The 22,387-nt window shown below is 39.4% G+C and overlaps 1 protein-coding gene across 1 annotated transcript in view; it reads left to right on the top strand.

The window, feature by feature from the left end:
• Nucleotides 1-22,387, top strand: part of Papola (poly(A) polymerase alpha) — a 56,553-nt gene that overhangs the window by 4,861 nt on the left and 29,305 nt on the right. Inside the window, exons 2-9 of the mRNA XM_038337404.1 lie at nt 10,266-10,440; nt 11,375-11,441; nt 16,347-16,428; nt 17,905-18,014; nt 18,878-18,931; nt 20,154-20,265; nt 20,917-21,006; nt 21,097-21,235. Of these exons, the coding sequence (XP_038193332.1) occupies nt 10,266-10,440; nt 11,375-11,441; nt 16,347-16,428; nt 17,905-18,014; nt 18,878-18,931; nt 20,154-20,265; nt 20,917-21,006; nt 21,097-21,235 (829 nt within the window). The remainder of the gene's footprint in view (nt 1-10,265; nt 10,441-11,374; nt 11,442-16,346; nt 16,429-17,904; nt 18,015-18,877; nt 18,932-20,153; nt 20,266-20,916; nt 21,007-21,096; nt 21,236-22,387) is intronic.

The raw sequence follows: 22,387 nt of genomic DNA, 5'->3' as shown, positions 1-22,387 counted from the left end.
GTTAGTAGTACACCTAAATTTAGCCTTCATTTGTCTCTAGACAAGTTTTTTAAAATTTTGCTTTCCCCCAGGCTGTGGTGGCACACGCCTTTAATTACAGCAGGCGGCTCTCTCTGATTTCAAGGCCAGCCTGGTCTACTTGAACTAGTTCCAGGACAGGCTCCAAAGCTACAGAGAAACCCTGACTTGGGGGGAGGGGGTAGGGGAAAACCATTATTTTCCTTGAAAAAAAGACCATTAGGATGCTTAGCTAGTTCTCATTTCTTTTTGCCTTTAATTCTGTATCTTTAATGTCCACAACAGCTTTTTGTTTGTTTGTTTGTTTGTTTGTTTTTGTTTTGTTTTTTCGAGACAGGGTTTCTCTGTAGCTTTGGAGCCTGTCCTGGAACTAGCTCTTGTAGACCAGGCTGATCTCGAACTCACAGAGATCCGCCTGCCTCTGCCTCCCGAGTGCTGGGATTAAAGGCGTGCGCCACCACCGCCCGGCCACAACAGCTTTTTAAACTAATTGTACAATATTGGGTTACCATGTTCAAGGCAGTGATGAAGGTGATAACGGCTTCTGTTCTGGTTAGGTTTTTTTCTGTTTGACTTAAGCCGAAGTGATTGATCAGGGAAAACAACCTCAACAGAGAAAATAAATCAGATTGTCTGTAGGCACCTCTGTAGGGCATTTTCTTGGCTTAATGATTGATAAAGGGAGGGGAGGGCCCAGCCCACTGTGGGCGGTACCACATCTGTGCAGGTGGTTTTGAATTATATAAGAAAAGCAGTCTAAGCAAGGTGTGAAGAGCAAACTAGTAAGCAGTGTTCCTTCATGGCCTCTGCGTCAGTTCCTAATTTCAGGCCCCTGCTCGAGTTTCTGCCGTGACTTCTTCATGATGGACTCTAAACTGTAAGCAGAAATAATCCCTTCCTCCTAGTTACTTTGATCATGGCCCTTTATTTATTTATTTATTTATTTATTTTTTATTTATTTTTTGAGGCAGGGTTTCTCTGTAGTTTTGGAACCTGTCCTGGAACTAGCTAGCACTTGTGGACCAGGCTGGCCTCAACTCACAGAGATCTGCCTGCCTCTGCCTCCCAAGTGCTGGGATTAAAGGCGTGCGCCATCACTACCCGGCTATTTATTTTTTTATTGATATTTATTGAGTTCTACATTTTTCTCTGCTCCCCTCCCTGCCTCTCCCCTTCCCCCTTCAACCCTCCGCCAAGGTCCCCCCATGCTCCCAGTTTACTCAGGAGATCTTGTCTTTTTCTACTTTCTACTTCCCATGTAGATTAGATCTATGTAAGTCTCTCTTGGTGTTCTCATTGTTGTCTAAATTCTCTGGGATATGGTTTGTAGGCTGGCTTTCTTTGCTTTATGTTTAAAAACCACCTATGAGTGAGTACATTTCTGTGTCTGGGTTACCTCACTCAAAGTAATGTTTTGCTCCATCCATTTGCCTGCAAAATTCAAGATGTCATTATTTTTTCTGCTGTGTAATACTCCATCGTGTAAATGTACCACATTTTTTTTATCTGTTCTTTGATAGAGAGTCATTTAGGTTATGGAGGTTCTGGCTATGACAAAGCTGCTATGAACATAGTTGAGCACATGTCCTTGTGACACGATTGAACATCCTTTGGATATCTACCCAAAAGTGGTATTACTGGGTTTTGAGGAAGGTTGTTTCCTAATTTTCTGAGAAATTGCCACACTGACATCCACAGGGGTTGTACCAGCTTGTACTCCCACCAGCAATGCAGAAGTGTTCTCTTTTCCCCACAACCTCTCTGGCATAAGTTGTCATCAGTGTTTTTGATCTTGGCCATTCTTACAGGTATAAGATGGAATGTCAGAGTTGTTTTGATTTGCATTTCTCTGATGACTAAGGATGTTGAACACTTCCTTAAGTGTTTTTCAGCCATTTTAGATTCCTCTGTTGAGAGTTCTCTGTTAGGTCTGTACTCTATTTTTTTTTTTATTGGATTATGTGATCTTTTGGTGTTCGATTTCTTTGTATATTTTGGAGATCAGACCTTTGTCTGATGTGGGGATCATGGTATTTTGTAACAGCCAAAAGAAACCTAATCAAGACAGTTCTTTAAATTGGTTAGATTGATGCACATAGTAGTGCATGATAGTTTTTTAACTTGCATTTATGTGTGTGGATGTGTTGACTTGTGTGTATGTGTAAAGTATGCCACGGTGCTCATGCAGAGACCGGAGAACTTTTGAGTTCTCTCCCCTTGTGTCCTGGAGATTGAACTTAGGTTACTAGACTTTGGTGATAGGTGCCTTTACCTATCTTGCCAGCCTGATACTTGATAATTTTAAAGGTAATTTGTAGATTGGTATATAAACAGACTCTGGATTCCATACCATATTCTTATTCTAGTATTGTTTTCCATTTTGTGTTGGGAGCTGTATTTGATTTCCCAATTTCGGGGGTGGGGTTGGTTGAGATAGGCACTTGTGTTACAAGTGCAGGCTGGCTAAAAACTGGCATTTCTCCTGTCTGTCTTAGCTTTTCCCTTCTGAGATTACAGATACACACCATTCCAAATTTGTCTATGTATTTTTAAAATTAGCTCTTGGGCAAGTGAGTGAGATGGCTCAACAGATAAAGTGCATCCAGGTTCAATCCAGAGACCCCAAGTAAAGATGGAAGGAGCCAATCAACTCCGCAGGGTTTTCTGCTCTCCACACATGAGCCTGTGGCATGATCTCTCACACCACATAAATAAAACATAATAAGAATTAATAGGAAAAAGCTTAAATCATGTCTATTTTTATTTTTCCCAGTGTTTTGTGACAGGTCCAGGCTACCCTGGAGAAGTTGATGCAGGAGTGCCCCCCTCTTAGAGTCTGTAGCAGAGGAACAGTTAGAAACACCCATGGGAGCTGGATGATGGTGGCACACGCCTTTAATCCCCACATTCAGGAGGCAGAGGCAGGCGGATCTCTGAGTTTGACGTCAGCCTGGTCTACAAGAGCTAGTTCCAGGACAGACTTTAGAAACTACAGGGAAACCCTGTCTCGAAAAACCAAAGGGGGGGGGGGGCAAAACACAAAATCAAATAAATACATTTTTACTAAATAACAAAGTAATATCCTTTGAAAGAACGGGAAAGTGACCTAGCTTTTGACTGAATGACTGTGTCCTTTTCCTGCACAATCAACCTGGAATTGACAGTTTGGCCTTGGGTTTCATCATACTTTATTCATTCCCCTTGGGTAAAACCTGTTAAGTCATTTGTTTGAGCCTCTGCTGCTGCTTACTAAATCCTGGATGGATGGCCCACCTTTTCATACAGTTTTGATGTTGTAGCCAGGTATCCCATGTTTGCAGGCCCAGCACCCAGCAGGCGAGACAGAAAACTTCCAGCTATATCAGGATGATCGAGTATTCCAGGCTGCATGAGTTTAAAAAGGAAGAGTAGCTATGTTCTAAATAACTTTAATGTGACTAACATAAAACAGGTGGTGACTGGTTAATTAGCCATCTTTAGACTCCTAGGTTAGCCCCTTTTTGATAAATTATTGTTTAATGCTAAACTCCTTGTGACAACCTGGAATTCCAGGTTGTAGCCTAGACTGGCATCAAATTCTTTTAAATCCTTCTGCCTCAGCCTGTGAGTGCTCAGATTACAGGGCAAGCCACTATATCTGACTGGGAATGAATGCTTAAAATATTATTTTTAGTTATTCTGTCTCTGTTTGCATATAAGTGTGACCATGTAGGTCAGGGAGCACACCAGATCCCCCTGCACTAGAGAGTTAGAGGTGGTTAGAGGTGGTTGTGAGCCATCCAGTATGGGTACACTACTGGGAACTGAACTCTTTGTGGTCCTCTGTAAGCAACAAGTGCTCTTAACTGCTGAGTCATCTCTCCAGGCACCAGAATTAATATCAAATACATATCGCAGTACCTTTGAGAGGTTCCTTATTCCTTCTCTGCCCAGATTTCTTTTTACTGCTTAAACAATGTTTGTAAACATTGTAAATTTGTAAAGATTTGGTAAAACAGCATTAGGGCATGTCTTTGTGTGTTGTTCATCTACTACCTCCCCCACCTCTTTCCCTTCTGCATGGCCATTCTCCTTCCCCCTCATCAGTTCTTTAGGGTATTGAGACCAGGTCTCATTGTAGCCCTGACTGGTCTGGAATTCACATTTTTACATTTATTTTTTTGTGTGTGGGAGAACAAGGACAACTTGTGGGACTTGTTTTTCTCAGACCCTCAGACCATGATGTGGTTCTGAACTCATCTGGTCAGGTTTGGCAGCAAGCAAGTGCCTTTACTCATTGAGCCATTAGCCCAATTAAAAAGATTTGTTTTTTATGTATGAGTACTCTATCTGCATACATGTACACTTGAATGCCAAAAGAGAGCATATAAAATCCCATTATAGATGGTTGAGAGCCACCATGTGGTTGCTGGGAATTGAACGCAGGACCTCTGGAAGAGTAGGCAGTGCTCTTAACTGTTGAGCCATCTTACCAGTCCCCCAATTAAAAAGTTTTAAGATTAGATTTATTTATGTATTTGCACACATGTGTCCGATACATAGCTTTCGTTGACAATTTGTGAGAGTTGATCTATGGGTCCATGGGTTTGGGGAGTTGGTTTAGACTCCTCAGGTTGTCAGGCTTGATGGCAAGTAACCTTTAGTTTCTTACTCTGTAGGTTGGCTCTCAACTCCAGATCCTCTTACCTCAGCCTCTTAAGTACCAGAATTACAGTTTTGTATCACGTTCTTTACCCTTCTATTCTTCTAAGCTTACTTCTCATTATCTACAGTAGCTACAATTATGATATATTCTATCATGTTCTGAAACATAAGGGTACACGTTGTGAAAGATGTAAGGAGGTACCATAGGGTAGAGTACATGGAGACTCAGTGAACTTAGGAAGTTGTTTCTGTCTTTATTTGCAATAGAAAAGATAATTGGTGCTTATGTGAAGTGCTTTGACTCACTGTGTGGACTGAGTTCTCAGTATCATAATTGCACGGCCTTTTCACCTGACATTGTGAACATTTTCCCTTGCTACCCCATGAATTACTATTATTTTATACATATGTGTAATATATATACATTTATATTACACACAAATATATATTAAGGTTTCGAGACAGTTTCTCTGTGTAGCCCTGGATGATCTTAAATAGAGATCCACTTACCTCTGTCCCCCAAGTGCTGGGATTAAAGGTGTGTGCCACTACGCCAGGTGAATTACTGTTATGTGGCATGTTATTTCTTAAACATTTACTAAAGTCTTTCACTGATGGGCCATGAATGGTTTCTAGTCTTTTCTATGGTGTCACATATAGGGCTCCCGTAAAGAGTCGGATAATCTTGTATGTTCTTTCTATGAGAAGGGTCAGGTTTTAAGTATGTGGAAAGTCAAAAGAAATAATTAAAAGTGAATGGAGTAGATGTCAGGCATGCCCACATTCTGGAATAGCACTGGAGTACATGATGTTCCTGTCAGTCGTATATCTGTTTAAGAATTTGGGGCCATATTTTGGACAGTCTTATGGTTGTTTTTATTGTTTTGTTTTGCCACCCTAGGCTTAGGTACTACGTCCCCATCCCCCGAGATAGCTTCTCTCTGTAGTAGAGCCAGACTTCAAGCTCATGACCATTCTCCTGCCTCAGCCTCCAGACTGTTAGGATTCTAAGCCTAGAGCCACTATGCCCAGTTTGTTATATGGTATCTTTTGTTTTAAAACGTGATGGAGTTTAGGTTAGACTGGTCTACCTTGTCTTAAAAAAATGTTGGAGAGGCCATATCTTTCAGTGTCGGAACTTTGAACTTGATAGATGGCTGAAGTTGAAGTTGTTGGTCTCCTTTAATTCTAGCACTCGGGGCCGGAGGCAGGTGGATCTCTGTGAGTTCTGGGCCAGCCTGGTCTAGAGTGAGTTCAGGACAGCCAGTACTGTTTCACAGTGAAGCCCTGTCTAAAGACTAAATTGGCTTCTACACCATTTCTTTTTTGAGCTGTTTCTCTAGCCTTTGTTGACCTGGAACTTTGTAGTGTAGACCATGCTTTGAACTTGCCGCTATCCTCCTGCCTCTACTCTCCTTAGTGCTGGGGTTACAGTATATATTTTCATATTCACGATTCTTGTTAGTTTTCTGTCTGATATATATATATATATATATATAGAGAGAGAGAGAGAGAGAGAGGGGGGGGGGGAGAGGGAGGGAGGGAGGAAGGGCAGGAGGTGCTGGCACACGCTGCCTTTAATCCCAGCACTCGGAGGCAGAGGCAGGTGGATCTCTGTGAATTTAAGGCCAACCTGGTCTACAAGAGCTAGTTCCAGGACAGGCTCCAAAGCTACAGAAAAACCCTGTCTCAAAAAAAAAAAGAAAGAAAGAAAAAAAGTATTTTGGGGTTCTGTGTGTCAGGTTCCACACTGTGCTCAGCTGGCTGCATTGCCTAAGGTAAGGCTGAGCATCATGCTGGGGGCCCATGTACATTAATTAGGGTGAGCATGAAGCAGAGTTTGTTCTTTTATATTTGGGGGACAGAGTTTTATATAAACAGGCCGATCTTGAACTTACACAGAGCTACTGTTGATCTTCCTGCCTGCACTCAAAGTATTGGGACCAGAGGCATTTGCTACTAGGCCTAACAAAGTAGAATAATGTCTGGAAAAACAGCTGCTGGTAAGTGTTCTGGAAAAGTGGTAGATGTGGCTTGATGTTTTCAGGGATAGAAGAGGGGCTCTGCTGTGCACAGTGCAGGCAACATCTGTGAGGTGAGCTAGAGCATAGTCTTCATCCTTAGGGTTTTGGTCTAGTTTGTTTAAATTGAAGGGTATACTTTGTTTTGTTAGAAACTGAACAGTTGTTGGGCAGTGGTGGTGTACACCTTTAATCCCCAGCACTTGGGAGGTAGAGGCAGGCAGATCTCTGAGTTCCAAGACAGCTACACAGAGAAACCCTGTCTTGAAAAAAACAAGACTGACAATTGCAAAAAAGACATCTTAAATTGCTTTTAGCACTGTATTTGATTTCTCTCTTCCTCATGCTTTTTTTCCTCTTCCCAGTGTGTCTTTCATACTGTTCAAGTGTTTTCTCAACTCACATCCTCAGCCCTGTTACTCTGTTTAATTTCTAGTGTTAAATGGGAAAATGTGAGTTTTCTATTTAAAGTATAATAACAGTGCTTTTTCTTGGAACATTTTGAACTCTGAAAACAAGTACCACAGTGTTTAGAATGTATATTTGTTTTTATTTAATTGTGTGAGAGAGTCGTACCTACCTACACATACACCGTTCTCAATGCATGTGTTTTCTCCATGGCATAGAAATCACAACTTTTAAGGGTACTTAACCTTCTGTGTTCATTCTGAAGAATGTCATGTTCTTACCACTGCCCAGTGTACTTCTGGCCAGTTCTCAGGTCTTCACCTTGCACATTCCCATAGGAATGCTGGGATTAGATATTACCTGCTGAGCAATCTTCCCAGTCCCTATTTTTACCTGTCTTATTATGCATGTTTTTGCTTGAATTAGATGATATGTGTGTGCTTATATGTACACATGTGAAAGTGTACATAACAGATATAAGTTGTATATGCTTTTGAATTAGATGAGGTGTGTGCTTGCTTGTGTGTACACATGTGTATGCATAACAGTTGTTCTATGCTTTTGAATATGAAACAAAGTAGCTAGATGATTGCATTTTGAGTCAAGGTAAATTTTTTAAAAAACCACCTGCATATGATTTATCTCCGCATCATTTTTGCATGGAGACTAATATGGACATAAGGGAGTTTTCCCCTCAAAATTGGGTGAACAACTATCTTACCCCCTTTTTGAATTTTCTTTTTTCGAGACATGGGTTTTTGTAGCTCAGGCTGGTCTTTTAACTTGCTATATAATGGAGGAATAACCTTGATTTACCTCTGCCTCAATTCTGAGATTACAGATGTGCACCACCATACCTGGCCCTAGATTGAACAGTTTTATGTGAATTTATAAATCTGAACCAAGCCAGGCGGTGGTGGTGCACACCTTTAATCCCAGCACTCGGGAGGCAGAAGCAGGCAGATCTCTGCGTTGGACGTCAGCCTGGTCAACAAAGCAAGTTCCAGGACAGCCAGCATTGTTACATAGAGAAATCCTGTCACGAAAAACAAAGAAACAGCCAATCAATCAATCAATCAATCAATAAATAAATATCTGAACCTGCCTCCTGGTTCACTTGTAAAGTGACCTTGACAAGAGCATTCCAGGCTTTTGTGGGTCTGATAATAAGAAACCTGAAGACTGGGCAGTGGTGGCTTTTATGCCTAGTTCTAGGAGGCAGAGGCTTGTGGGTCTTCTCTCTCAGAGTTTGAGGCCAGCCTAGTCTACAGAGTGAGTTCTAGGACAGCCAAGGCTATACAGAGCAACCCTGTCTTGAAAAACAAAAATAAATAATAATAAAAAAAGCAGGGTGGGTGGTAATGATGAGGACTGGAAAATCCACAAGTGGGTGTTCATATTTTCCTAATAATCCAAACTGAACTTACTGGTAATAGCCAAGGTGAAGAAAGCAAAGAAACAACACAGATGGAGATGGACTGTGTTTTAAAGTCACTAAAACATGATTTTAGCTGCACTTATGAGAACTCCATACTTGGGAATTTCTAGCTTAAAGTTAAAACCGTTTAGGAAAGCTGGGCACGGTAGCACATTCTCGTTCTAGCATTCCCAGTCTGTAGCAGGAGGGTGACAAGTTGCAGTTTAGTATGGGTTAAATAACAAAGTCTTGTTTCATAACTGAAACAAAGCAAACGTTATTTATGGTTGAGTGTATAGTCCTGGCACAGTCTGGAGGACTGTAGTTGGAGAATCTCATTGCAGCAGTGAATAACAAACTGGTCTAGTTGTGTGGGCCATGGCTAAGTGTGAATGGTTGAGATATTAGAGGTGGGGAGGGTGGTGAGACAGCATCTTACTAAGTAGTTATCTCAGCCTGTCTGCAGCTCATTATCCTCCTGCCTCTGCTCTGGAGTTCTTGAGTTACATGTGTTTGCTACCATTCCTGTTGTGAACACATGTCATGTTTAAGACATGAATTCAGTTAGATTAGCTATATCATAATCATAGATTATATGTAATTTTGGAAAATCTTCAGTTTTTTAACTTTCAGAAAATGCTTGGTGTTTGTGTGGATTCCTGACTTTTAGAAGGAACACTGCAGCCCAGCAAGCAGCACACTTGAGAAGAATAGGTTGAAGAGACCAGAGGGGAGTTCCTTAATGCAGGAGATAAAGTCACATTCTTATTCAATAAAGGTGACTGCAGTCTGAATGAAAGCTGACACAACACATAAGTAGGTCAGGGCACAGTGATTAGAAGACACAGCATACAGCTGAGTGGTCAGCAACAGGACCACTTGTATCTATCTGTCAGTATCAGAAGACAAAAGCAGAGCCCAGTAGATCTGAACATAAAAGTGTCCTGGCACTCAGTGCATAATATTCATCAAGTATATAACTTTCCGAAAGTGTCAGAAACTTAGTGTGACTATAGCTCTTTCCCTTTAAGTTGGATTTGTATGCCCCATTACATGTGAGTGTCATCCAGTGAGTCACTTGGTAAATTTCATTTAGTGAGTGTCTTATGTCAAAAAATAGTGTTTTCTTTCCCTTTATTGAGACAGGTCTCATTGTGTAGGCCGGATTATTTATTGGCAATCTTGTCTCTGCCTTCTGAGTGCTGGAATTACAGTATACCAGATGCACAGATGAAACAGCCCTACCCCTACCCCGGCTGTTTATTAGGGCTTTAGAATGCAAAAGGACTTCTTGTTCCATTTTTTTAAAAGGTTTATTTTTGTATTGCCACTCTATCTATCAGTGTGTTCTGTATTACTGTATTGCTGGCTCTCTGGCAGTGTGTCGGTATGGGTTCTTTAGTTTGGTGTTTCAGTGACGTTAATTCCTGGGGGAAGAGGAATTATTGATACTTTACTTCAAAGTATGCAGAGATATTATTTGTTGTGAAGCAGAATGTCCTTTGAAAGTAAAAAATTTGGAGTTGCATGGTGATACATGCCTGTAGTTCTAGCATTCTGGGGCTAAGGCAAGTAGGTTCATGGCCAGCCTGGGTTGCCCTGCATTCCTGTCTGAAAAAAAAAAATACAAGTTGGGAATATGGCAAGGATCAACTGTAGAAGTACATTTTACTAAGTACTTGTTCCAGTCATATTGATTAATTTCAAATTGTAGAATTTTTTGGCAGTAAAGAAAGTTTATCCAATTCCATTTTTAGTCCAGTTACAACGCAGGGATCACAACAAAACACAGCCACCACAGAGGCACTATGGCATTACCTCTCCTATCAGCTTAGCGGCCCCCAAGGAGACTGACTGCCTGCTAACACAGAAACTCATCGAGACTCTGAAGCCCTTTGGGGTTTTTGAAGAAGAGGAGGAACTGCAGCGCAGGTAAGATGTGTGTGTGCTGTATGTGTGAACTTTAGGATGTTTATACTCAGTGAATTTTGAGTCATTCTTCACTTACTTTGTAGATAAGGTTACTCTGAATCTTATTTGCTTGTTTCATACAAGTTGATATTCTCCAGAGAGAACTTGTTTCATACAGAGTTCTATTGCCTTAATTATGATTTTTTGGTGGGGGGGGGAGTTAGGGGAGCAGAACAGTTTTGATGAGGGTTTAAACATTGTACATTGGGCAAGGCTCTACTGCTAAGCTACCTGGTCATTTGAAATTTTTGATGGGATCTGGAGATTGACTCAGAGGTTAAGAACACTCAGCTCTTAAAGAGGACCTGGGTTGAATTACCAGTTCCACATGGTAGTTTTCACCCATCTGTAACTCCAGTTTCAGGGGATTCAGTGCCCTCTTCTAACCTGGCCTTTGTAGGCACAAGGCACATGTGTGGTGTACTGACATAAAATGCAGGTAAAATACCTATATACATAAAATTTTAAAAAAATTCCAGTGGCTCTTGGTTATAAGGCAGGATTGTCAGGAGAAAAGGAAATACTTTAACCAGTGTTATCAGTGCTAGTGTTTAACCTCTTAAGTTTCTTATCTCTTACAAAATGTGAGTTTTGAGGCCTGGCCCACACCATTACATAAATCCCAGCTCTGGGGAGGCAATAGTGGGCAGCTGGGTTACATAGTAAAACCTTATCCATAAACAACAAGTAAGTAAATAAATAGAAATAAAACCTAAAATAGTAGCAAATGCCTATAATTCTAGCACCTGGGAGTCAGGATTGTGAGTTCTAAGTTAGCCTGGGCTATGTGGTAAGACCATGTCTCAAAAACAAGAACAAAAGTAAAACTTTGTGACCCACTTATTTATAACTTAATCTGTAATAGTGAATAACTTGTTAATTGCTTTATCGACAGGATTTTAATTTTGGGAAAATTAAATAACCTGGTGAAAGAATGGATACGAGAAATCAGCGAAAGTAAGGTAAGGTGATGCCACAGACCCAACTGTCCTATATCAGTTGGCCCTACTTGAATGAATTAAGTCTTTTGTGGTTTGTTTGTTTGTAAGGTAGGAGTTAGCTGTATGTTGCTCTGGGGCTCACTATATAGACCAGATTGGCCTAAAACTCACATAGGTTCACTTGCCTCTGCCTCCTGAGTGCTAGGACTAGGTGTGCCACCATACAAGAATTCTTATTCCTAAAGCAGTTACCAAGCTTCTTGTTATTTGAAAGAAGTGAACTAAAATTAGTGACTTTTTTTTTTAATTAGTGCTTTCTGGTTGCAGCATTTCAGAGTCGGACCCAGTAATTTTGAACTACTGCCCATTTTTCCAAGACTCACTTTAAGGAAGGGTTTTACTGATTGAGGTGGCCAGGACATTGGGCTGCAGTCCCACCATTTGGAAAGTGGGTAGGCAGGAGAATTGAAAGTTTGAGGTTAGCCTGGGCTGTGTTATGAAGCCATGTCTCTAATAAAGCAATGAAAGCAGTTTTAAAAAGTTTACTACTATTGCACACTTTTAATCTTATTACAGGCAGAGATACCTGTGAGTTCGAGGCCAACCTGGTCTACAAAACAACTTCCAGGACAGTTAGGGCTGTTACACAGAGAAACCCTGTCTTGAAAAACAAAAAAAGCATACTAACAAAAGAAAGGTTTACTATAGTTTTAGAATGTTCCAGGTTTGGATTCAGTCTCTACCATATTTGAGAATCTTAGTTGTTTTTTAAAAAGTCCTGGAATGGCTTGTTTTTTGTTTTTAATTAATTAATTTTTTATGTGTATGGGTGTTTTTCCTTATAGGTGTGGCTGGGCATCAGATCCTCTGGACTATCTTTTTTTGTGAGCTGTCACGTGGGTACTAGGAACTGAACCTGGGTCTTCTAGAAGAGCAAATAGTGCTCTTAACCACTAAGTCATCTCTAGCCCCGCCCCCCTTGTGTTTTTTTCTTTTTCTTCTTTTTTTTTTTAGTTTTGTTTTGTTTTAGATACTCAAAAAGAAAATCATTGTTTAGTTATGACATTTCCCTGAATTCATGGTACTTTGACTGTACTCATTCACACAGTTAAGGAGTTCATTGGTATGCTTAATGTTAAAGTAAAATTATTATTAGAGCTGTGTGGAATGTATTTGACAGATTCTAAATGTTCCATAAGTAGCAGTAATTTTTCTGCTGTAATAGAAAATGCATGTCTAATTTTTACACAGCTGAAAAGCTGATAGAGAACCAAGGGAAGACTCATAGGACAGGATAGAGTATTAAGGGAAAATAAGTTACATGGTTTTAAGTTGATAGTGTTCTTGAAATACATGTTTATATATTTAAACTGATTGAAAATTGATCAGCTGGAACATTTAAATGGTGATTTTTATGTCCCAGATAAAAACTAACAAAGTTTTCAATAGAAAATTTGGAAAATAAGTTTTACGAGCTGAGCAAGAAGTGTCCAAGCTTGTGTTTTTCTTCATTGAAGTTGGTACTAACCTTGTGTAGGAAGCATGGATTATTGAAGAGCTTTTTTTCTTAGATGCTAGTCAAGTAGACAAAGCCACAACTGGTTTATATTTTGAGATGGTTTTAGTATGTAGCCCATGTGGGCCTTGAACTTGATTACCTAAGTAGTGTGATGACTTTGACTTAGCTTTTACCTTCCTAACACTGGGAGTACAGTTATTTGCCACCATTCCTGGTCAGAACTGAATTTTTTTTTTATTTTTTTAATTTTTATTTATTTATTTATTTGAGCTATGTCTGCTTGTCTATTGAGAACAGGCTTCATGTAGACTGCCCTGGACCTCCATGCCTCTCCTTCATAGTGTTGGGTGCTAGGATTGCAGGGATGTGCACCACACCTGCCATCATGGATACTTTTGTTCTTCCCTCCTAGGGACTGGAGGACCTGATGAGTTTCTTGAACCAGTGCTTTATTTACTTGTATTTAGTAAGCACACAGAGCAGAGGCTTTGTATTTAATGTTTTCATCCGTGTGCATTGTTGGGCTTGATCACCTCCCACTGTCTTCTTCCCCCACCCCCATTTATTAGTCATCTTCACCACAGAAAGTCCCCCATTTGCCTTTGTCATCTGTCTCTGTCTAGATTCACAAATGAGATGATATACAATATGATTAGCCTGCATTTGGCTATTTTGCTTAAAATGATCTTTGGTTCCATCCATTTTCATCTAAAAGATAATTAATGCATAACTTTTAACATTTATTTTGTGTATGTTTTGCCTTTGTGTATGTCTGTGTGCGGCTCACATGTCTGTGCTAGTAGAGGTCTGAAGAGTAGGGTTAGATCTTCTAGAAACAGATGGTTGTATGCCACCAAGTTTAACGCTGGGAACAGTACCCCCTGACTCTCTGCAAGAGCAACCATCGCTCTTTATCTCTGAGGCATTACTCTAGCCCTCTATTCTTCTTTTTCTTTTTTCCATTTTTAAAGCAGGGTTTCTCTGTATCTCTGTCTTGGAGTGCACTCTGTAGACCAGGTTGGCCTTGAACTCACAGAGATCCAACTGCCTCTGCCTCCTGAGTGCTGGGTTTAAAGGTGTGCGACACAACCACCCGGCCCTAATTTTATTCTTTATGACTGAATAAACTCTACATACAAGATCTTAATCTTGTGGGAAGTGTAGTTGGGAAAGATGTTTCTTCCGTCTATAGACTGACTGTTCACTCTGGTTTGTCTCGCTGCACAGTTTTTTAATTTCATGAAATCTCATTTGCCAGTATTATTTCCTGACATCTTGGAGTCTTTCAGAAAATCTTTGCCTGTGCCTATATTTTGAGGCATTCCGTTTTTTTCTAGTAGTTGCAGAATTTCAGGTCATATTAAGACATTCACAGTTCTTTGTTTGGTTTTTAAACACAGTGTGAAAAGGGATCCAACTACAACTATAGTATGTTTTTGACATCTTTGTCAAAAATTTGTGGATGATCATAGATGGGTTTGGATTTATGGTGCTCCATCATCTGCCTCTAATAATGCTAATAATGCAAAATGTTGTTCCTGTCACTCGGTCTCTCTTGCCTTAGGCTGCTGGCACTGAAGCAGGTTGCACAATAAAAAAGAAGAGAGCCCTACTTGGCAGAAATATTAGAAGTTTAAAGCTAATAATTTTTAGAACCTATTTGCCAATGTTCCATTCATTTCATAAAGACAGGACTAGTAGCTTTTGTGTTAACCTGCTTAGTCTTTTTGCTTATTTTGTTATTCAGAAAGCTAGCCAAAAATGTCCTCCCATATGGTTACTCACCATAACTGATAATAGAGAACCTGTGAGGACAGTTAAAGAACTACTCATTTGGGTGCAACACTGGTTCAAGAAGATGAATTTGTGATGAAAGGAAGCTGTAGCTGTGAGTTTGTTCTAGGTTCTCTGTTGGTCTGTGTGTTTTGAGGCAGTTCCATTCTGTTTTTGCTGTTGGCTCTTTAATATAAATTGAAATTGGGATTCACGGTTCTTTTGTCATTGTTCTTCCTGTGTAGGATTGCCTAGGCTAGTCTGCATTTTATATCTCCTGATGAATTTAGAATTTTTCTTTTGTTTTGTGAAGAGTATTACTGGAATTTCATGTGATTGCTATGGATCTGGAGGTTACTTTCAATAATATTCACAGTATTCTGTCCAGTTCGTGAGCCTGAGAAATCTTTAGTGTTGTATTGAACCAGTGATTCTGTTGTTTCTTGAGGCATGATCTCCCTCCATAGACAGTCCAAAGTGCCCTGAAATTTATAGTGATCCTCTTCTCAGCCTGCCAGGTACAGGAGTACAGTTGTATGATACCATACCCTATTTGAACTAACAACTCATTTATTTAAATGTCGGTAGTCTTTATAGTTTTATTTTTAATTGATTTTTGAGTTAATCTGTGTAGCCTTAGCTATCCTAGAACTCGCTCTATAGATCATGAGGCTGGCTCGAACTCAGAGATCTGCCTGCCTCTGCCTCCCAAGTACTGGCTCTTTATTTTTCCAGGGAAGATCTTGCTGTGTAGTCTAGATTAGCCTTGCTTAGCTTCTGAACAGCTAGAACGTAAGCGTTGATAGTTCTTTTGTGTGTCTTCCTAGGAAGAGCCCGGGGAGTAAGAAAAATTGTTTGTCTTAATAGAATGAATCTCATTTCTCTCTGGTTTGGTTTGTGTTCTGTGAATAGCTTGGCTCTGTGATGACTGTTGTGAGTTGATGAAAATGGGGCCTCATAAGGCGAGGCCTGTGCATGATTTTCCATCCATTAATAAGGTCTCTGTGATATCTTGGTACCTGACTCAGTCTTCCTATGAAAATTATGGATATCAGTTTTTTGGGGGGGGGAATCTCAATTATTTTTATTTCAAATTTTTATTACATTGATTTATTTTGCATGTGGTGTGTGTGGAGGTCAGAGGACAATTTGCCTGAGTTGGTCCTTTTACCATACGGGCCTCTGGGATTAGTTACCCAGGTTGTCAGGCTTAGTGGCAAGTGCCTTTACGCTCTGAGTGGTCTTGATGAACCTATTTTTATGTATTTATTTTTTGAGATGGGGTATCTTCAAGGCAGGCTGGCCCAAAGGTGTGTGTGGGGGGGGGGGGGGGTAGGTGGGGGGAGAAGACCTTGAACTTTGTCCCTTTTACTTCCTCCCCAGTGCTGAGGATTACAGGTATGTGCCACCATCCCAGTTTTGTGTAGTTAAAGTATAGCAATTTTATAGTTTCAGGACTTGCAATTCTGAGGCAGGTAGATTGAATTGAGACTTTGAGATCAGCCTGGCTGCACAGTTAAGAACTTGTCTCAAAACAAACAGAAACCTCACACACACTAAATTGACAAAACTCAGAAATCAGCTGTTACATCATTTGAAGTGGCTTTGCTGACAACCATTGTTTTGTTCGACAGAATCTTCCACAATCTGTAATTGAAAATGTTGGAGGAAAAATTTTTACGTTTGGATCTTACAGACTAGGAGTACATACCAAAGGTAGGTAATTACTTATTTTGAGTTAATAGAACTTTTATTTCTTAAGATTATGACAGTTTTTTATGAGTCATACACAAGATTGAATTGGCAAGGAAGTGAGAATCCTTAAGGAGTTTTTAAATTTGTATAGAGCCTTCTATACCTGATGGTCGTGATGCTGTGAAGTAATAACTCAGTTCACCAATGGAATAAGCCACATTTTCTGTATTGAACAGCATGTGGCTGGCTGCTATATTGGGAAGTGTAGGTGCGGGCAGCTCCTATTGTTTGGACAGTTTTCTGTAGATTCCTTCTTCCTTTCTGAAGAGTAACACTGAGAAAAGTCAAGGCTCTTAAGAAAGTTGTCATTTTCTTGTCCTCATTTCTTTATTGCTGGTAAGATTATAAAATACAGCTTAGCAAAAACTGAGCTAATGGGTCTGTAGCTACTGGTGATCACATTGAATATTTACTTTTTTTGAAAAGGGTAACTTTTTAAAGAAATACTTTTTTATTGTTTGTGTATGACTTCTTATGCATGCAAGCATGTGTACCACATGTGTGACAGGTACTTGCAGATGCCAGAAAGGGACATTGACTCCCTGGATCTGGGTTTTAGAGGGCTGGTGTGAGCTGCCATGTAGGCTGGGAACTAATGTTTGGTGCTCTGCACTACTGAGCCACCTCACCAGCCTCCAGAAACTAAACTCTTAATCTTCATTGTCTTATTTGTTCCTTAAAGTAATTTCACTGATCTCACAGATACGAGTCAGTCTTAAGAGACAGAACCAGTGTATATAGCTTAAGTGGAAGAGGTCACACTGTTAAACCATGCGAATGCCTTGGCACACTATTTTGTCTTATTGCTCTGTCTAGCTATAGTATGTTTACTTTTGATATGTCCTGTGCACCTTGTGGGATGCACTTCAGGTGACTTTTTGAGTATGATAACTAGTCTTGAGAACTTACCTGATTCCATGGAGATCTCTCTGTTTGATCAAGTTTAGTTTTACTGCTTTTCAGCAGAGCACTCTACGTACCAGTAAAACTGTGGGGGTTTTGTTTGTTTGTTTGAGACAGGGTTTCTCTGTGTAGCCTGGCTGTCTTGGAACTCTCCCTGTAGACCATGCTGCCCTCAAACTCACAGAGATCCTCCTGCCTCTGGCTTCTGAGTGCTGGTATCAAAGACTTTTGCCAACACTGCTCAACTTGTGGTTTAAGAATGACATCAAGATCATGGATAAGTGCACTCAAGGAAAGTCCTGGCTCATCCTTGATTTGACTTGCTTATGAAGTCTAATTTGAATACAGTGTGTCTGAAGAAAAGCATACCAATTAGTTAGCATTGCCTTTCCCCACTGACTGATTATGTTTGTCAGGGGTAAAGTTCTAGAGCTTGCTGATGTTGTGTCAACTAATATCAAATACCATTATTGTTAAGATAACAAGGCAATTTCTTTGTACTACTGTGTGATGGTTGAATTTTTATTTTTTAAGGTGCTGATATTGATGCATTGTGTGTTGCACCAAGACATGTTGATCGGAGTGACTTTTTCACCTCATTCTATGATAAGTTGAAATTACAAGAAGAAGTAAAAGACTTAAGAGTATGTAAATAACGGGGCAAGAGGGGAAGGGTTAAAAAGATACCACTTAGTCCTTTGAGAGAAATTTATGTTAGAGGTAGAGGAATCACTAATTGAGCTATTCCAGTTTTTCAGGCCATTTTGAGCACTCAGTATGCATTTGCCCCGTGTATTTTATAACAAAACTAAAATGATAAACCTATACTTAGAAATTAGTAAATAGCTGGGGGGTGCACACCTTCAGTCTCAGCACTCAGGAGGCAGAAACAGGTGGATCTCTGAGTTTGAAGCCAGCCTGCTCTACAGAGTGAGTTCCAGGAAAGGCTCCAAAGCTACAGAGAAACCCAGTTTCAATAAACACACACGGAGGAGGAGGGGGGGGAGGAGTAGGGAGGGGGGAGGGCGGGATTAGGAAATAGAAGCAGGTAAGTAATGAAAAGCTGAATCACTTATGACAGGAAATGAAGGATTTTGAGTCGTTAAATTTCATTGTACTAAGCACTTATTTTTGTTGGGATTTCTGCTAATTATTCTTTTAATTTATTAATTTAAATTTTAAATTTCATTTTTATATTACCCACCCTTTCCTCCTCTCTTCCTGCTGCCCACTCCCTACTCCCAGCTAAATTATCCTGAAACAATTTTAAGTTCCTCCTTTTAACAAGTAACAATAATAGCCACATGTAGCACACCTAATCTGGGCCCTTGGGGTAGAGGCAGGAGGATCAGGAATTGTTGGGGATATTTTCAACTGGCGTTTGACTGTTTTGAGTCCGGGGTTTGTTCTAAATAAGACCCTGCCCAGACAGGACTAAGGGAACAACTTAGCCGGAAGCAATGGACTTACAAAGCTTCAGGAACTAAACTTGTTGCTTTTCTCACAGGCTGTTGAAGAGGCATTTGTACCAGTCATCAAACTCTGTTTTGATGGAATAGAGGTAAGGTCTAGTCCTAGGGGGCAGTTTTTTATATGGACTGTCCTGGATTTTGGTCAGTGTAGATAAACATTTGATTGATTGCCAGTAAGAATTTGTGAGTTGGTTGGTACTAACAATTTTTTTGTCATGGAAGTGGGTGCCTGTTTTTGTAGAATATATCTGTTAGATTCTTTTCCAACAGCAAGTGGAAGTGTGAACTGAAGCAAAGGATCTAGGGCTGGAAGCTGCTGCAGAGCAGTTTTCTGATATTTTGTTCACATGTGAATTTTGTGTTCTGATTCAGGCAATAAGTACACGGTCTGTTTTTGAAGGAGCTTTTCTCTATGTCAGTTTGCATAGATACTTTAAAAGACAGGGTAGTGTGAGCTCGCAGGGCTTTAAGTACTTTGACAGCGGATTTAGTGTGTGTCCTGGTGTTTGCCTCTACTGTTGCTTCTGGGGAGCACAGAGGGCTGTCTGCAGAGTTACTTCTATTGTTAATAGTGACTTGATGATATGTTGCTGATTATAAAATTGAGATACGGAACGAATAACTTGCGGGTATTTTTCTGTAGTTGGGGTTAGTTTTAGAATTGTTGTAGGATGCCTAACTTTTATGAAAGGTTAAACTATTGATTCTAATAAGTAGACAAATGTTACGAATTGGCTACAAATTAAATTTGTATAAATATTTATAGCCAGTATTTAAATATAAAACCATAATTAAAATATAAAGTGACATCCAATTTACCTACTGATTTTGCTTTCTTTTTATGTGAAAATAAGTGATTATGTAAGCTCCTTTCTGAGCTAGTATCTGCACCACCCTAGACAGGCCCTTGTTCTCCCCAGAAGCAGCAGGAGGGGCAGACACAAGAGCAAGGGACTACCTTTCCTATCAAGTACTTATCTCCTATTTTTGTCCCTTTAAATATGCGGCTAGCTTACAGCTCCTACAGATGCTAAACCAGAAGTTAATTCAAGTGTATGCATTTAGCAAAATTAGTAGACTTCTTATAGTTGAGATGACATGTAGTATATGTTAATTCTAGGTCTTATCTCCATTTGCATGCTTCAGCCTCTGATGAATGCCTGTGTCTGCAGTGTAGGCTTCTTGTGAGGCCATTGTAGTCATTGCAGTGTTCATGGTTAATGAAAGGGCTTTAAGAATTTTTTTTTAAATATAGAAATACCTTAAAATTAGTTTGACAAATATGGAATATAGATTTTATTTTTGTTTTAGATTGATATTTTGTTTGCAAGATTAGCACTGCAGACTATTCCAGAAGATTTGGATCTACGAGATGACAGTCTGCTTAAAAACCTAGACATAAGATGCATAAGAAGCCTTAATGGTATGTAAAAACACTGCTTCCTTTTGTGGAGTTGGAGGGAGTTTTTCTCTCTCTTTTATTTTAATAGTAAATAACAGCTTTTAAAATGTATGCTTTGTAATGAAGGTGTTTGTAGCCAGTTGTTAATGCATTATGAATACAATAAAACATTCTTTTTGTGGTAGACTACAGAGCAGTGTCTGGTAGTTTATTTGCTCACTGATGACCTTAATAGTTTTTCCTGTTATTAATGGTATGTGATATCCTCAAAATACTGACATTTGTGATGTTGCTAGTAATTGAGGTTTTACTGTGTGGCCTTCATTAATTTGCACTTGATATTTGCTTCATAATGTTATCAGATGAGTGAGAGGGGTTGTCTCTTAAATGTTAGAATAGCTCATTACCAGTACTTTGGGACAACAGTTGGAAGCTCGGGGCATCTGGACAGGAAAAAGTTTCAATTACTAGTTGCAAGATTAGGCAAACTACCACAGTATGTTAGTTTTGGTTTAGGATGTTGCTTGGGACAGGAAATAACTACTTGATTTAACTCTACTGAATCACATTCTGCCAAATAAGGTTTTAATTTAAGGATAGTCTTAGAAAATTATCACTATCATAATTCCTTTGATGGCTTAATGTTCTGTTTCTCTCACTCCTGTTAATCAGGTTGCAGGGTAACCGATGAGATTTTACATCTAGTACCAAACATTGACAACTTCAGGTTAACTCTGAGAGCCATCAAACTGTGGGCCAAACGTGAGTTCAGAATTTGTTGGCTAGCTTATTAAAAACATTTAAGCTCTTCCTTAACACTAACTTATATTTTTGCTTTTCCCTTATCAACAGGGCACAACATCTATTCCAATATATTAGGTTTCCTCGGTGGTGTTTCCTGGGCTATGCTAGTAGCAAGAACTTGCCAGCTTTATCCAAATGCAATAGCATCCACTCTTGTACATAAATTTTTCTTGGTATTTTCTAAATGGTATGTTTTTAGATTATATTACAATAAAATTGATTGTAGACACTGAAGTTTAGTCTTATTTCTATGACATTTCTACAGCTGGTTTCAGATTCCAATTTTAGTTTGTGGGCTGAGGGTGTAGCTCAGTGGTAGAGTGTTTGCCTGACATATGCAAGGCCTTGTGTTCAGTCACCAGTCCCGCCACAAAAATAAAAAATAAATAAAAATAAAAGAAATAAAAAAATAAAACAGTTTTAGCTCAAGATACAGCTACCATTTGGGAAGAGACATTGAATATGAAAAGGCAGATCTAAACTCCATTGCTTTAACCTAGTTCTTCCAGGATCATAATACAGGCAGATAATACCTGTTCTATTTGTGTGAGCTTATCCTCCTAATAAACTCTGAACTTTAGCTACTGTAATGTGTGTTGATCTGATGCGTTGATAGGTTGGTTAGAACTTACACACACTTCTACTTTCATTCTGAATGCTTCTAAATGCTTGGCCATTGTTTTTGTGATTGCGTTTTGCTTACTTCCAGCTGTTCATCGTCTTGGCAAAACCTTAAAAGTATCACTTTTTATAAGAATTTTAAAAAAATACATTAAGTGACTGAAAAAATAATGTAGTTGCTGAATCCTTTGAGACTTATTAGTCCAGGAAAGATTCATTATATTTTCCTAATAAAGATGTGCATGATGATGAATTTTGATTTAGGAAAAGTCCAAGACATTGCCAATTTGTGTTGGTTACCTCGACCCAAAAAGTTAGGTTTTTAATCAAATTATCTTAAAGAGATTTGTCTTCTATATTTTCAGCTCCTTCGTTTCTCCCATGTGAAACAAGAATTGTTCCTTTGTAGTCGCTTTGTAACAGACTTGTGGATATGATTTATAATTACACTGGCTACTTCCCAGTTTAGTTCTGTTGCTTTGCCTTTGTCACATAGAGTGAGGTGTGATAAAATCAAAGACTTAGAACTTCTCCAAAGGTGATACACAAACATTTTTCTTCTTTGATCTCTATAAAGTGAAAGAAATAGCATTTCACTGTATTATATAATAATATATGGGAAGCGCTGTCCTTGACTTTTACAGTTATGCCTAGCACTTTGTAGTCAGAAGTAACTTCTCATATGTCCGTGGGTGGAACTAGTGTGAAGACAGGATTC

This window comes from Arvicola amphibius, chromosome 7, assembly GCF_903992535.2.
Source record: "Arvicola amphibius chromosome 7, mArvAmp1.2, whole genome shotgun sequence".
In the NCBI taxonomy this organism is placed as follows: Eukaryota; Metazoa; Chordata; class Mammalia; order Rodentia; family Cricetidae; genus Arvicola; species Arvicola amphibius.
Note: the sequence above shows the minus strand (reverse complement) of the source record. Positions and strands in the feature narration are given on the sequence as shown.